The 15,330-nt window shown below is 46.2% G+C and overlaps 1 protein-coding gene across 1 annotated transcript in view; it reads left to right on the forward strand.

Annotated features, from left to right (window-relative positions):
• Nucleotides 1–941: 941 nt before the first annotated feature.
• LOC143831205 (polymeric immunoglobulin receptor-like) overlaps nt 942–15,330 on the forward strand; it is a 32,320-nt gene continuing 17,931 nt past the window's right edge. Inside the window, exons 1-4 of the mRNA XM_077324269.1 lie at nt 942–1,255; nt 3,959–4,285; nt 7,560–7,638; nt 9,360–9,499. Of these exons, the coding sequence (XP_077180384.1) occupies nt 1,144–1,255; nt 3,959–4,285; nt 7,560–7,638; nt 9,360–9,499 (658 nt within the window). The 5' untranslated portion in view covers nt 942–1,143. The remainder of the gene's footprint in view (nt 1,256–3,958; nt 4,286–7,559; nt 7,639–9,359; nt 9,500–15,330) is intronic.

The raw sequence follows: 15,330 nt of genomic DNA on the forward strand, positions 1-15,330 counted from the left end.
CCGGAGGGCATCGGGTCCCGCAGAGCATTCAGGAATCCTTCGGATTCCATAAGTCTCCGTGGGCGGACTAAAATGCGTCCGTCACCCAAACAGGGGAGGGGTGGCATCCGTAGGCGAGCCTTCAGGGTATGGTGGTCAGACCACGGAACGATGTTGTTAGCCACCAGATCGATCTCAACACCAGCACCAAAGATCAAATTCAGGGTGTGGCCAGCCTGATGAGTGGGACCAGCAACAAACTGCGAGAACCCCAGTGTCGCCATGGCCGACACCAGGTCCAGGCCAAGTCCTGGAGCCGACGAATCCGCATGGACATTAAAGTCCCCCAAAATTAATAATTTGGGGAACTGCAATGTCCAGGCGGCCGCCGCCTCCAGCAGGCCCAGCAGGGCATCGGGCGGGGCAGTGGGTGAACGGTACACCGCCCAGATGGCCACGTTCTCGACCGATTCCCACGTCAGGCCGACACATTCAACTCCTGGGATCGATGGTGCTGGGAGAGCCCTGAAGGCATAGCTGTCCCGGACTAGGATCGCCACCCCACCCCCCCTACCATGGAGCCGGGGCTGATGGAGGACCGAGAAGCCGGGTGGCGCAAGATCTTTAAGGGCGACTGTTTCACCTTCACGCACCCAGCTCTCGGTGATGCACGCCAGGTCTACCCCATGCCCTGCGAAATAGTCCCGCAGGGTTGAGGATTTGTTCTTGATCGACCTGGCGTTGCATAGCATCAGCACCGGCTCCGCCCTAGCCCTCTCTCCTACAAATTTGCAGTGCTGAATATTATGAAACAAAAACTATTATGTTATTGATTTGGTTGCCAAGTTTGTACACCTGGCTATGAGGCCCCATAACTGTATAACTATTCATGCTTTATAATGTATTTTTCTTCTTCTTCTGCCATCTTCTTTATATGCCAATAAAGGTCTTCTGATTCTGAAGTCAACACCCCTCCCCCCACATTCCATTGATGTTTGTTTCCTCAAGGTTGCAGTTTTGACAGAATCAATCCCCACCCTCCTACTGTTGATTGAAAAATATAAAAATGGCACATGAGAAAGCTAAAAGAGAAGTGATGAAACAACAGTAAAAAAGAAGAAGCAAGGATTGTTTTGCTTGTCAGCAACACAACAAGCTTTGCAGATGCAACAGGACTTGTCCATGGTCCCAGAGGGATTTGTTGGAAGGAAGGGAGCTGCTGTTCAGACAATGCATCTGCTTGCCTGGGTGGGCAGTGTGGTGCTCCTCCTACCAGGTGAGATTCTTTCAATGTCTTCTAAACGCCAGCTTGCATCAGTCATTCGATACTTTCAGTCAGCATCCAGAAATCAGTGCAAGGCTATGGATTTATAATGATTACTAGAGGGAAAGCCCTTTGTAGTGCTAGTAGGGGGGAGGGGGGAACGGGTGCTAGTAGGGGGAAGGGGGGGGAAAGTAGGAAAGAGAGACAGGTAGAAAGAGAGTACCAGAGAGAGAGAGAGAGAGAGAGAGAGAGAGAAATTAGGAAAGAGGGAAAAGAGAGTGGCAGCAAGAAATATTGGCAGAAGGAAGCATGAAAGAGAGACAGGTAGAAGGAAGAACAGGGGGAAAGGTAGCAGCATCCCGAGGCCCACCTCCACTCGTGTTGATGTCCAGTGGCCAAATGGCGGCCTCTGGCCTCGTCAGAGGACTGGCGGGCGTGCCTAAGGCTGCCCGGCAAATCAGAAGGCTGTGGCTTTTGATTGGATGGGATTCGAGTCCGGACACCCTGGAAGGGGTCGGACAGTCTGTTCCCAGGAGGCTGTTTCACAAATATTTAGAGAAGGAAAAGTGTTAAAGATTACATTGTGTGTCACAAACTAGGTGAATGGTTAACCGTAAATGAGAAAATGTTGAATTGCTATGGAAATGTTAGAAATGTCTGCTGTTTAGTCGCAAATCTCAAGAACAGCAGTGTGTCTATAGTGAATAACCAAATGTCCTCCTTACCATCATTGCCATCTTTATCATCAAAAGCTTGCTATGGCCCGACCATGAACGGCAAAGCATTTGTCTGTTAAATGTGTTCCGTTGCAGTGCTGAATATTGTCTACTGGCAGATGATGGAAGTTAGGATGAAATTGGGCCATTTAAGGGGGAGAGACGGGGGAGAGAATGACACTACCTAAAATTGCCTGCAATTATTCATAATGTGAGAAATTGTTGAACTATTAGCATCAATATTTGCAGCCTTTCAGGCAGGCAAAACATTTCACTTATATAGCGAGCTTACTTCCAGCTTGGTAAATTTATGCTCAGTCCATAAAACAGATTTACAATAACATTGGCTTGGCAGATGTTAGATTTTGAAGCCTCAGCTCATGGTTCACACCTTGAATTGTGCTGTACCACAGGGACCTCCCAAGTGGGCAGTGTGCCCCTCTGGGGGGTTGGAAAGACCCAGGTGGGTGGTGAGGAATCTGGGGGTTGTAGGGGTTAGCAGTCTGACTCTTCCTGCAGCAGCTGCATTTTCGTAGCAAGAGATGTTCCAAGGTGGCTAGCCATTGCCTGCCTCTGGGTAGTAGTGACCCTGGACTTTGGTGGTCCCCCATCTCAGTGCTGGCCAGGGCCAACCCTGCTTAGCTTAATGAAGAAATTGGCAGTTTTAGAAGGGTGGTTGGATGGGATCATTTTCCTGCTGAGCTGCTTTCCCTCCTCAGACCCTGTCTTCCCCATGTTCCACCTCAGATCTCCAGGAATGTCTTAACACAAGATTAGCAACCCTTTGTGAGGTTTGAGTTGATTGCTTTCATCCCCAACAATCTTTGCTAAGACTAAAGTCATGTGACTTTTGTTCCATTTTAATCTATAGCCCCCCTTGCTTCCCCCACTAGTCTTTTTGGGCACAAAGAGCTGTGATGGTTTTCTGCTAGCCACATTCCAAGGACTAGAAAAAGCATTGTCATAGTGATCGAGTCAAGCAGAGAGTCCCCACAACTGACTTTCTACTGTGGTAATTCACAATTGCATAGACAGAGGGCCATTCTGGACAGAAAATAAACAGCCTTACGCCAGCGCTATAGCGTAACGCTAAAAAAAACCCTGCACCTCCCGGAATTCCTCACCTGCTGGCTCCTCTGCTGCTGTCTAGTGCTTCCTGGCATTTTGCACGCTGCTTGAAATGGCAGAAGAGGGGAACATGCTATACATGCTCCTCTCTTCCCCCTGTCAATCAAGACAGGCAGCCAGTCATCTTTTTCCTTCCTTTAAAGGGACTGCGAGCTAATTTTTTAAATATAAAAATGACTTCTGCGTTTAAACACATGTGCTTCTGTTCATAGATTCCTTGCCAGAGGGCAATGTAAGGCCTGAATTTGGCCATGCCCAGGCCGGCGGCAACATCATGTGTAAGTGTGGGTTAGCCCCACAACCAGATGAACGCCAACCCGGGACTAATCCCCTATATGGAAAAGGTCTCCCTCTCTTTTCTTGTGTGTCTTTCTCTCCAATGAGGACCCAAAGTGGCTTTTACAAAAACTTATATATTTTCCCCAGGCTAAAAATATGGCCACTGCATAACCATCCAAAAAGAAATGTAGGCAATATAGTGTGTTTTAAATTTGCAGTAGATCTAACACCAAGAAAGAGGTGTATGCTTGTCTGGGGGAGGGGGGAGTATGGGCACTAGGGATGCCGCTTGGGAGCCAAAGGGGAAACAGCTCCAAAATGTTTGGTAGCCATTGCATGTAACAGAAGATGTTTCTCCCATGTGCATTATAAAAACCTTCCTAATGATATATGTGTGACAAAATGTGTATTCCAATCCCCAATGCAATTTGTGCATTTTGTGCCAATGACTGATGGGGTGATAAGATGTCCTTTTCCTTTAGGTAACAAGTGGGACTTTCCATGGCTGAATGCTGTGTCACGTGAAAGAAATGCTCTGCATTTGCATCAGTAAACAGGATTGTAATTTACCCTCTTCTGTTTCATTTTTCAGACTGCAGCTCTTCTCTGACTGGTCCCAGGGCAGTGTGGGCTATGCTGGGCTCCTCAGTGTCTGTGGAATGCCGTTATGATCAAAAGTACCAACAGAATAAGAAATATTGGTGCAGAAAAAAAAGTGGAGGGAATTGCCCACCAGACATTAGCACATCAGGGTCAGAAATGCCAGTGATTCAAAGCAGACTCTCCATACGGGACAACCATTCGCTGAACCGGTTCAAAGTAACCATGGATGACCTGGCCAGCAGCGACAGTGGAATGTACAGCTGTGCAGTGAGTCGGCAAGGGGGGCCTGATCTGATTCATTCTGTTAATGTGACAGGTAAGGCACTGAGTAACTAGAGGAGAAATTCTTTTCCCATGTGACGCATTGTTAATGAAGAGCATACAGAGTGCTGCAGAACAATCAAAAGCATTTGTGTGTGTGTGTATTTGTATTTATATGCTGCCCCTATTGAGCCAGTCGTCTTGGGTTGGCTTGCAGAAATATATAATAAAACCATATAGTATAAATATCTTTAACACTTTTTGCTCCCTTTTATAAAATGGAAATGGCCTCCTGAGAGGAGACTGTCCGGGGTCCTGTCAGTCCAGAGCATCCGGCCCTGTCTGTCCAGTACATCCCTCCTGATTGGCCAGACCTCCTACTTCCAGACCTCCACAAAGCCCACAAGGCCAGTAGCCGTCATTTGGCCACTGGACATTGCTGGAGACAGAGGTCAGAGTCAGGGGCACTGGTCTGGAGTGTGGGTGACCGAGGGGCCTGCCTGCTGTTGCCCTCACTGCCAGAAAAACTCTGCTGCCTGGGAGTGGGCGCTGAGGCACTGACTGCTGCTCTGGATCGGGGGCCAAGTGACTGCTTGCTGCCCCTCAGAGCTCTCAGCCCCACTTCTCTCATAGGGTATCTGTTATGGGGAGAGGAAGAAAAGGCGATTTTAAATTGCTTTGAGACAACTGAGGCCTGCTGGGTGACTGTGGGCCATTCCAGTTCTCACAGACCTCTCAGCCCCACTTCACTCACAGGTGACTGTTATGGGGAAAGGAAGGGAAGGCAATTTTAAACTGCTTAAACTGCCTGGCTTGAGTGACAGGCAGAAGAGAGTCCTGTGTAAATCGTGTTGCTCTCTTCCCCCATTGCCAGCAGCACTTGTGGAGGGGGAGAAGCATGAAATGGTAGCAGAGAAGAGCGAGACAGCAGGAAAGGTGAGGAGGGGCCGAGTGGCATGGTTTTATTTAGCATTACACCCCTGGCCCATGTGCAGAAATGCCCTTGCAATTTCTTCCCGGTGTCCCCATTTGGCCAGGGTTTAATAGACAAAAGCTGATTCCAGCCATTTGCCCATGGTTGCTTTCAGCTGTCTTCAACAAGAGGCTCAAAACTAAATTCATGGTTCACTGACAACATGGTTGTGCACTAGCAAGAGGGAGGAGTAGGTGCCACAGGATTCATGATCCCTTTGATCACTGCTAGTCTGTGGAACACAAGAATCTGTGGTACTGAGCAAAATTATTGGAAACTGAGGCAGACAATATGCATGAGCGACATCTTCCAGTGAAAGTGGACCAATTATCCCATGGATACTAAGGCGATTTTAAATTGTATGCAGCGTTCCAACTCTGGTGTATATGGTTGGTTTGATTCTCTCGGGGTAATGGTCCTACTGTCGGCATCCTCTCTGTTTCCTTAGCCATGCTCTGGGTTTTCTATGGGAGTTGTTTCTGCCAAGTGAGCTCTGGAGCATTTAGACAGTCTAGCCAAACAGGTGATATGAAGTTGTCATTGGCATGGTTGGATGGGTGAATGGTTGGTTGGTTGAAGGAAAATTGGCTGAGGTTAAATCCATCAAAGATAGCAGTTATTGGCTCTTGGTGGAATCCCATTAAGTCTGCTGGATTCAGTAAAGCAGGGGTAGTCAATCTGCGGTCCTCCAGATGTCCATGGACTACAATTCCCATGAGCCCCTGCCAGCATTTGATGGCAGGGGCTCATGGGAATTGTAGTCCATGAACGTCTGGAGGACCACAGGTTGACTACCCCTGCAGTAAAGAACCTGCAGGTGTAACTTGATTCCTCATTTCTGTTGGATAAACAGAGGTCCACAGTGGTGAGGTCAGCATATTTGTTTCTATACTAAGCCCACCAACTGGTCCCAGTGATTCATGCCACATTCACTTCCAGACTGGACCACTGCACTGCGTTTTGTGCTGGGATGCCCTTGGGGATACTTCAGAGACTTCAGGTGATCCAGAATGCATATGCCAGGCTGTTGACCAGTTCATCTTGGTGGCTACATAGAGCCACTCATGAGGCAGATGCAGTGGTTACCAGTTTGTTTCCAGATTAGGTTCAAGGTGCTGATTATAATCTTTAAAACCCCAAACAGTCTGGTACTGGTATCTCCCAATATAACCCCCCCCTCCCCACTGCTTGCAGTCATACACAATTTTTTGACAGTGCCTGGTCTTTGAGAAGTCTGTCTTGCTTCCACCAGGGGAAGTCCTGATGGAATGCTTTATCGGAGGAGACACATGCCCTGTGGGACCTGTCAAGTTTCTGCAGGGCATGCAAGATGTAATGGTTTTGGCAGGCCTTCAGTTATCCCTTTTATCTTCAGCTGCAATTGGTTTTCCAGATTTTTATTTAGAATATTTTCTAGATACCCAGAGAATGTCAAGACTTTAATTGTTTAACTGTTTTGATGATGATCCTTATGATATTGTTTTATTTTAAAATGCTGTGAGCCAACCCTAGCCCTGCATTGGCGGGGGGATTATTAATCTCAAAATACATAAACAAATTTTTACAAGTTTGGGCTTGTAAGGAATCACAGTGAGGTTTATTAGGAAACCTCAACCCCTTCCCCACAAATTTCTCTTAGGGACCTGAACGGGCCCATTTCTCCATTCCCCTTTTCTCTTTTACCTGATGTTCAACTGCTCCCAAAATGTGGTTCCTTTTGGAGCATTTCCATTTCTTATTAGGTGACTGGGTGGGGGGGGGGGTCCCTTTTTATTTAGTTAGTTTAAAATGCCCTATTTTTCTATATGCCTGATCTCTATAGAGACCAGTTCCCTTGAGGGAAATGGCTGCTGTGGAGGGTGAACTCTGGGGCATTACACTCTCCTGAAGTTTCCTCCCTCCTCACTGCCCACCCTTAAATCTTCAGGAGTTTCTTGACCTGGAGTTGGCAACCCTAGACTGTGTTTCGCCTTCTCTGCCAGCATCTTCACTAGGAAGCAAAAGGTTAAATGAAAAGTCTCAGGCCTGCTTTGAGGCTGGAAACAAAAGTGCAAACAAACCTACGCAGGCTTCCATCCCCACTTCCTTTGCAGCTTCTCCTTTTCAAGCCTACCTCAGTGCCCAGCAGTTCCTGACGATGTCACATCAGAAGTGTGCTTGTAGCATGCCTGTAAGGAGCTGTGGGATGCCTCCCCTGTTGATGTCCAAGTTTACTTTTCCTTCTTCATCACATTCTGGCATTTAAAATAATGTTTGCAATTTGCAGCTTTGTTAGAATGTCTATGTAGGCTGAATATATTAATTTCACCTTAACAGTTGTATTTCAGTATCTTGTTTTTGTTTTTGTTTTTTCTAGTTCTCTCTACACAACTAACAACACATGTACCACATAACCAAGATCATGGCGGCTCCTTTCGAAAGTCAGTTTCTAGCAGGTAGTATGTGGGCATCATCTTGTCCAATAAACAGAAGAAAAGAGAGAGAAAATAGAGTCCAATAGCCACTTTAAGAGCGCCAAAGATTTATTCAAGGCACTCGAACTATCACACTGACTCATTATGCATGGCCGGGCTGCTGCTATGCCAGTGCTGTGGGGCTGTATGCACGGGGGCGGAGCTTCCCCGGCGCATGCCAGCTGCCTTGGTGCAGTGGCCCCACGCACAGAACGTAGGGCCGGAAGCACCAGGAGTACTGCAAAGCGGCAGCAGCGGCAGCAGCGGGGGTCAGGGGCGTGTGGCCCCCATTGCATGATGATGGGGAGCACCATGCTGCTCTCCCACCATGGTGGGGGTGGAGTGATGCCCCTGTTGGCTCCGTGGAGCCAGCAGGGGCCAGAGGCATAGGGCCCGGCTCCTCTGATTGTGCACAGGGCTAGCTTGACCTAGCCCTCGTCTGGGCCCTCAGGAGACCCAGGCCTCCAGAAGAATCCATGCAGGTCTTCCGAGGCCATGGGTCGGGCCAGGCCTCGGATGGCGGCGATGTCATGCATAATCGGGGATTTTCCCTGAAGCCCTGTCACCGCCATCATGGGCATTCCAGTCCATGCATGAATCTTTGTTGGTCTTAAAGGTGCTATTGGGCTCAATTTTTGTTGTGCTACTTCAGACCAACACAGCTACCTACTTGAATCTACCTCTATTCCTGTTCTTGCACTAACATTTCTGTTAATGTATGGAGAATGGGTAGGCTTCAAGCTGATAACTTTTAAACAATATCCTTAAAATGGAAGAGACAAAGATGACCTTCTAAAGAGAATAAAAGAATCACATTTCTAATCCAAAGTCTTTACTTTGATCCATTCCTTAACAAACCTTAAATGTAATCATATATCTATCGCTCTACCTATAAGAGAAAAACCTGAGGATTTGGGTGAATGTACACATAAGGCGACCGCCCAGCTGGACTTACCTCCTTGAATGAATAAATCCTAGACCTAGTAAAAGAAGATAGCTGCTTTGTTCATACTTCTTAAGAAATGCAATGACCGCGGGGACACATTGTCAGAGTAGGCTTTACAAGTTGAAAGACATCATCAGAGACATTAGAGAAGGTCAGTCCTTGGGTTATGACCACCAGCTGGCCCAGGGCATTCTTGTGCTCAAAGGTTTGAGCAGCAAGTAGATACTAAAAAGTAGCGTTCTTCTGCAGGCATAACTTTTAATTGCTAATGATTAAAAATTCTTTCTCTGCATGGCTGAAGGCTCAGTCCTGGCACCAAAACTCTGGGATGCTCTCCCCAGGGAGATTTGTCTGTCCCTTTCTGTTTGCCAGTTTCTGCCAGTGAGAGAAGCGTCTTTCCTTTCGTCTGACACTCCACTTCTGCCTAGCCAATGTTTTAATTGTTCAGTTTTATGACTTTGTGTGCATATTAATGCTGTTTCTTGATGAATTTTTTTGGTTCTAATATTGTAAAATGTGATTTTCTAGTTATGCATATTCCAGGTTAAGCAACCTTGGTGGCCCTTGTGAAGGCAGGATATAAAGGTTGTAAAACTGAACAAGTGAACAAGTAACCTGGAACCTGTGGCCACTGGTATTCATTTTCTGTTCTGAAAAAAAGTTATAAAAGGACAGTATGGAATAGATGTGTGAGTTTTTTGTTTGCTTGCTTTGTTTTGTTTGGCAACCCAAATGATATTCTATTCCTTCGATGCAGTTACCAGATTTATGTGCCCTTCCTGATTCTGATCTGCTTGAAAACGCCCGTCTTCCTGACTATGGTCCTTGCTATTATATGGATGCACAGGAGAAACAAACAGCTTTCTGATGAGATGGCAGCCTCAGAGATACAGCCTTAAGGCCTGGATGTACCAACACGACGGGGAAATACAGCCCATTTTACTCTTCACTATCCTGTTATAGCCAACCTTGTCGCCTTGTGGATGAGGGGCAATTGCAGCTATATGGCGAAGAGGCAGACTTCTCTAGGATGGTCACCAATTACAGGAAGAAAGCATCCCATAACTGGTCACTGCTGTCCAGCAGCAGCACATGAATGGTGCTTTCCAGCTGGAACAGTTCAGATTCCAAGAAGTAGTCAACCTGTGAAAGAAGATGGATTCCCTCTCCCTCAATTGACCCCATTGCCTTCCAGTATTGAACTGTTGTAAGTTTTAGGAACAGTTGCAGATGCCAGTACTAGTATCACCTTCATGAAGTCCGTTTCCACATTCCCTTTAGCTAATCCAGTCTTTTTCAACCTTTTGACCATGGAGATACCACTGAAATATTTTTTCAGGCTTTGCAGTACAGAAAGTGATGTCATCTGGCTATGCCTACCTGCATCCCAGAAGTGAGAGGAGCCTGAGCCAGCAAAGGTTGAAATGGCCAGGAGGCCTCCCCTTCCTCCAGGCCTATCATTGACCCCTTGGAAAGGGGACAGGTCAACCTGCCCAAATAAGGGTAGATTTTTAAAAAATGTTTTTTTTCCTCTTCACCCAGGGCTGGAAACGGCAGGTGCAGGGTGAGAAGGCTCTCTCCAGCTGCCATTTTGAAAAAACCCACACCGTTATACCATTGAGGGGCCTTTGCAGTATTGTTCTTGGGAAACCCTGAGCTAGCTGTAAGAAATAATACTGTATGTGTTTCTGTGTGCCTTTGAAATTATTATCAAAAAATTGAATAATAAGTATCAACTGAACACGTATTCATCCAAATTTGATTTCTAGTTTTGTCATGATTTCAAAGGAGGAGCTGCAGAGAGAGATGATTGTGGTCTGCATTCAAACATAGGGTGGCCTTGTTAGTTTAGTTGCAGATGTGGTGTGGAGGAAAAAGCCAAAATGCTTTGGAACCAACCAAGGGCCTTCTGATCTGTTTCTGCAGGTAGAAATGATTTGCAAACAGGTACTCAAGGAAAGGTTTTAAGCATCAGGCTTTTTTTTGGGGGGGGGGGGGTGGAATGTTTTTTTTAACCTGATCTATAACGTTTCTTGCTTGAAGAACAAATTTAGAGTCCAGTGACACCTTTAAGACCAACACATTTTTATTCAAGGTATGGGCTTTTATGTGCACACACTCTTCCTCAGATACAACAACACTGTGCAGGCACACGAAAGCTCATATCTTGAATAAAATTTGTTGGTCTTAAAGATGTCACTGGACTCCAAATTTGTTCAGCAGCTTCATACCAACATGGCTACCCACTTGAATCTATCTAGCTTGAAGAGTGTTTGATGATTTTCAGGCTGCTTGATAGCTGTTTTATACTGGCTTTATTATGCCAACAGATTGCTTTAGTGGGCTTGATTTTTAATACTAATAATTTCTGTAATGGTACTGCTTTTACTGTGCAATTGCTCAGAGCCAGTCCCTGGAGAAGTGGCATAAAAATCCCCATATAAATAAATATCTGGCACTCACAATCTCAATTCTCACTGAATAGCATTAAGATTCAGAAAGGTCCTTCCCGAGAAGTGATACCAAGGTGACAGACCCTTCAGTCTAATGGCTAGAAGAACAGCCTCGATTGCCCCCCAGAGGCATCCCTAATAGCCCCATATAAATAAAAATTATTTTGCAATTGGCATCTCTATGTTCAGAAACTGGAGTCTGAATCAAAGACAAAGATGAAGAATGTTGGGAGGTTTCATCCTGAAATGTGACAAGGCTGCTACTGACTCCCCCTCCCTCACATCTGCATTAATGGGCCATCAAGACAAACAGACAGTCCTTCCTTCCTTCTTTCCTTCCTATACTCTCTCATCCCATTTTTCCAAATGCCATGGATTGATTAGCATACCCAAATGTTTAGCCACACAATTTCAGAACTGTTTGTCAATAGTTAACAGATATTGTTTCCCTTGGAAAAATCCCAGTTCTCTGTACCCAACCTATCAGCCTATTGTTTGGGCTTCCAGCAGGTAGCACATGGCTAGAGACTACATTTTAGCTATAAAAAAACACCTTTCAGTCCCATTTTTGTGTTCAGTAATCAGTGTGCCACTCACTGCTTACTGGCTGCAGATGTCCCCCCTCACACACACACACACATGCTGTCATGCTGCTGGCCACCCCTCTGATCTTCTGGAACAGGTACAATAACAACAACACCTTTATTGGCATATATAAAAGAAGTACAATATAAGGGAGCAACATACAGAAGATCCCACTGCAATGCAAACTAAGTAGACAAAAGCAGGCATCGTACTTTAGACTGAGATAGAGTCCATTCACAACCTCTCATTGAAAGTTATTTTTTTTAAAATGCAACTGATTCCATTATAACAGGATTCTAGGATGTCAAAAGAAACTGAATCTTAAATTCATCAGAAGGCTGATTATGCAATCCCTTCCAGAACAGGCAACTATTACCTGACCCTACTGTAAACTCCCCCATTTTCCTCCTTATGTTTTGCGTGTGTGTGCGTTTTAAGGGTACCCAATATTTTCCTCACCGGCGCGCATGCACACACACACACACACACATACACACACACACACACACACACACGAGACAGCAGCTGCTACAGTTGAAGGCCACTGGGTGGTCCTTAGGGGGGGGACGACCCGGTTGTCATGCTCAGTGACAGGACTGGGCCTCTGATGTGTAAAATAAACCGCAGAAGGAGCCCCCGCCCAGGCCAAAGCACCTCCTGCTGCATGGAGACGGTTCACATATACAATGGCAGCACCGTCCTGCCAATTCCTGGTGTAGGATCATCTGCATCCACCTCCACATACAAATGCTAATCCTGGCAGCCATCCAGGTCATCAGCCCCGGAGCTGCAGGCCGAGTGATGAGGCGTCCAACCATGGTGACTCCCAGCTTGCCTGTGAGGCTGCCCTTGAAGTGAGGGGGTTCTGCTGGACTTCTGCAGGTGAGGTTGTTCCAGTTGGATTCTGTGAAATCTGAACACTCCACATAGAGCTTGTTAACCCTAATATCTGAAAGGTGAGCAGTTTTAAAAACTGATAGGCAAACAAGTATCTGGCACTAATTATTTTAAAATCATGATCGTATAAAGAAGAGTGGCTCTTTTTGCATTCTGTCCCTCCAAGCACACTAGCTCTGTTAGCCTACCATGGTTAGCCATTAAAAGTAAACAGATCTGTAGTCATAGGGTTGCCAACCTCCAGGTAGTGGCTGGAGATTTCTTGGGATTACAGCTGATCTCCAGATTACAATAAATTAGTTCTCCTGGAGAAAATCGCTGCTTTGAAGGAGGGACTCTGTGGTATTATGCCCCCCTGAAATCCCTCCCCTCTGCAAACATCACTATCACCATTCTCAGGCTCCTCCCACAGTGTCTGCAGATACTGACCAGCCTAGAACTGGCAAACCTTCATAGAGGCTTTGGGTTGCTTTCAGCTGCAGCCCTCAGTATGGCCTAGCAAGGATCTTGTTTTTCTGTTTTCTATCATAAAAGCAGAAATAACTAACCACAGTGGTGTGAGTACAGAGGATTGCATAAGAGACACCTTCCTCAACTGTTACTATAGATAGCCTTGCAACTCTGCTTTTTCCCACATTTAACATAAACATGCAACGAATGAATGTTGGCGCTTACCTTTCATTTTTGGAAACCCATTATCTTGTCAAGAGGGTCTGAGATTCTTGAGGGACATTACCAATTTGAGGAAAGCAGCAGAGCCATGAAGAAACTGAAGCCTTTCTTTCTTCTGGGATGGGTACTAATTCCAGGTAAGGAAGAGACAGATACTGTTCCAAAGAAGGCCATGGTTTTTATGTGTGGGACTTCGGAAGGAGGTGTGGGTAGTTGCTGTAGAAAGTAGAAGCAGTCAGAAGTGGCTTTGACCAAATTCTTGAAGCACAAAATAGAATAGACTGGAAACAGAAGGTGATTTTGGAGAACACAGTGGCAGCCACAATGCCATTTCAGAATGAGAGCCTTGCACAAATTAGGCATTTTAATGAAGGCTTTCTATAAAGCTTAAAATCCTCAGCTGGCATGCACACTTGTGCATTTACCTTTTCCTCTTTTCAACTTAACATTGAGTAAGCTTACTTGTGTGCCTTTGATTTGCTTCATCTCATGTCGGATTTCAGAGGACTCGTATTCCTCACCAACCTGTTCATAAAGCAGCACTGCCTCCTGCCCATGATTCACCTGCTCCAGGTACTGAGTTCTATGGGAACTCAGCTGCATTACAGCTATAAAATAGCCATACAGCAAGAAAACATTCTTGGGCTATCATTCATATTTGTGCAGGACAAAGATCAGAGGCCTTACAATAAAGCTTGAGGTTAGCACTTCTGCACTAAATGATACCTTTCCATTTGGCCATTCCTTACATGCAGATATTTGTGTACCTCCACAAGAAGTTACAAATTAATTTTTCCTCCCCACCTGCCCAGGCTATGAAGAATCCGCCTATGATGAATAGCTTGTCTGAAAACACTGTGCATTGGTAGCAATACAGGAACACTGCAGCAGAGAGAAGAACTTTTCTGGCTCTTATAGGGCTGCTTGGGAGGGAAGGCAACTTGGTATAGCCTGATCTCATCAGATCTCAGAAGCTAAGCAGGGTCAGTACTTGGAAGGAAGACCACCAAGGAGGACTCTGCAGGGGAAGGCAATGGCAGACCACCTCTAAAGGTAAAGGTAAAGGTATCCCCTGTGCAAGCACCGAGTCATGTCTGACCCTTGGGGTGACGCCCTCTAGCGTTTTCATGGCAGACTCAATACGGGGTGGTTTGCCAGTGCCTTCCCCAGTCATGACCATTTACCCCCCAGCAGCAAGCTGGGTACTCATTTTACCGACCTCGGAAGGATGGAAGGCTGAGTCAACCTTGAGCCGGCTGCTGGGATCGAACTCCCAACCTCATGGGCAAAGCTTTCAGGCGGCTGCATTACCACTCTGCGCCACAAGAGGCTCTTAGACCACCTCTACTTCTCAGTTAAAGTTCTTTGCTGGGGTCACCAGAAGTTAGCTGCTGCTTGACTGTGTAGGGCTTCTTCACATGTTGTTTTGCATATTCTCACACACACGCACATGTGCAGGTTTGAGACACAGAGTACAGATTCCATGTCTAACATGGTTGCTAATAGACTGTACTTCATTAAATGCTTGTATGCCTGCTTTCAACTTTACAGGACAAAGAAAAAAGATAATGTGCAAAGTGTTTTGCAAGTATTTTGTGTATTCAGCAGCTTTAATGTTATTTTCTTCAGCTATGTTTAGAAACAGAGAACGCTTGCTTAGGTAGGCTGGAGGACCACACACCCTGGCCCTAGAACAGTGTTTGACTCCAGTACAGCATATGTGATGTGCTTGAATCTCGCTGTGCAGCCAACCTCTTCTTCCTAAGCCTAGCCAGCATGGCAGGATAAGGAGAAACAATCCCAAAATAGCAGGGCTGCCAATCTCCAGGCAGTGGCTGGAGATCTCCTGCTATCTCAACTGATCTCCAGGCAACAGAGACCAGTTTTCCTGGAAAAAATGACTGCCTTAGAGGGTGGACTGGCATTATATCCTGCTGAAGCCCCTCCCTCCCTGCCCCAAACCTCACCCACCTTAACCTCCACCCCCAAAAGCACAAGGTATTTCCCAACCCAGAGCTGGCAACCCTATGAAAAAGCCAGAGATCCTGCTTTGGGCTGATCCTGCGTAGAGCAGGGGGTTGGACTAGATGGCCTGTATGGCCACTTCCAACTCTATGATTC

This window comes from Paroedura picta, chromosome 3 (assembly GCF_049243985.1).
Source record: "Paroedura picta isolate Pp20150507F chromosome 3, Ppicta_v3.0, whole genome shotgun sequence".
Taxonomy (NCBI): domain Eukaryota; kingdom Metazoa; phylum Chordata; class Lepidosauria; order Squamata; family Gekkonidae; genus Paroedura; species Paroedura picta.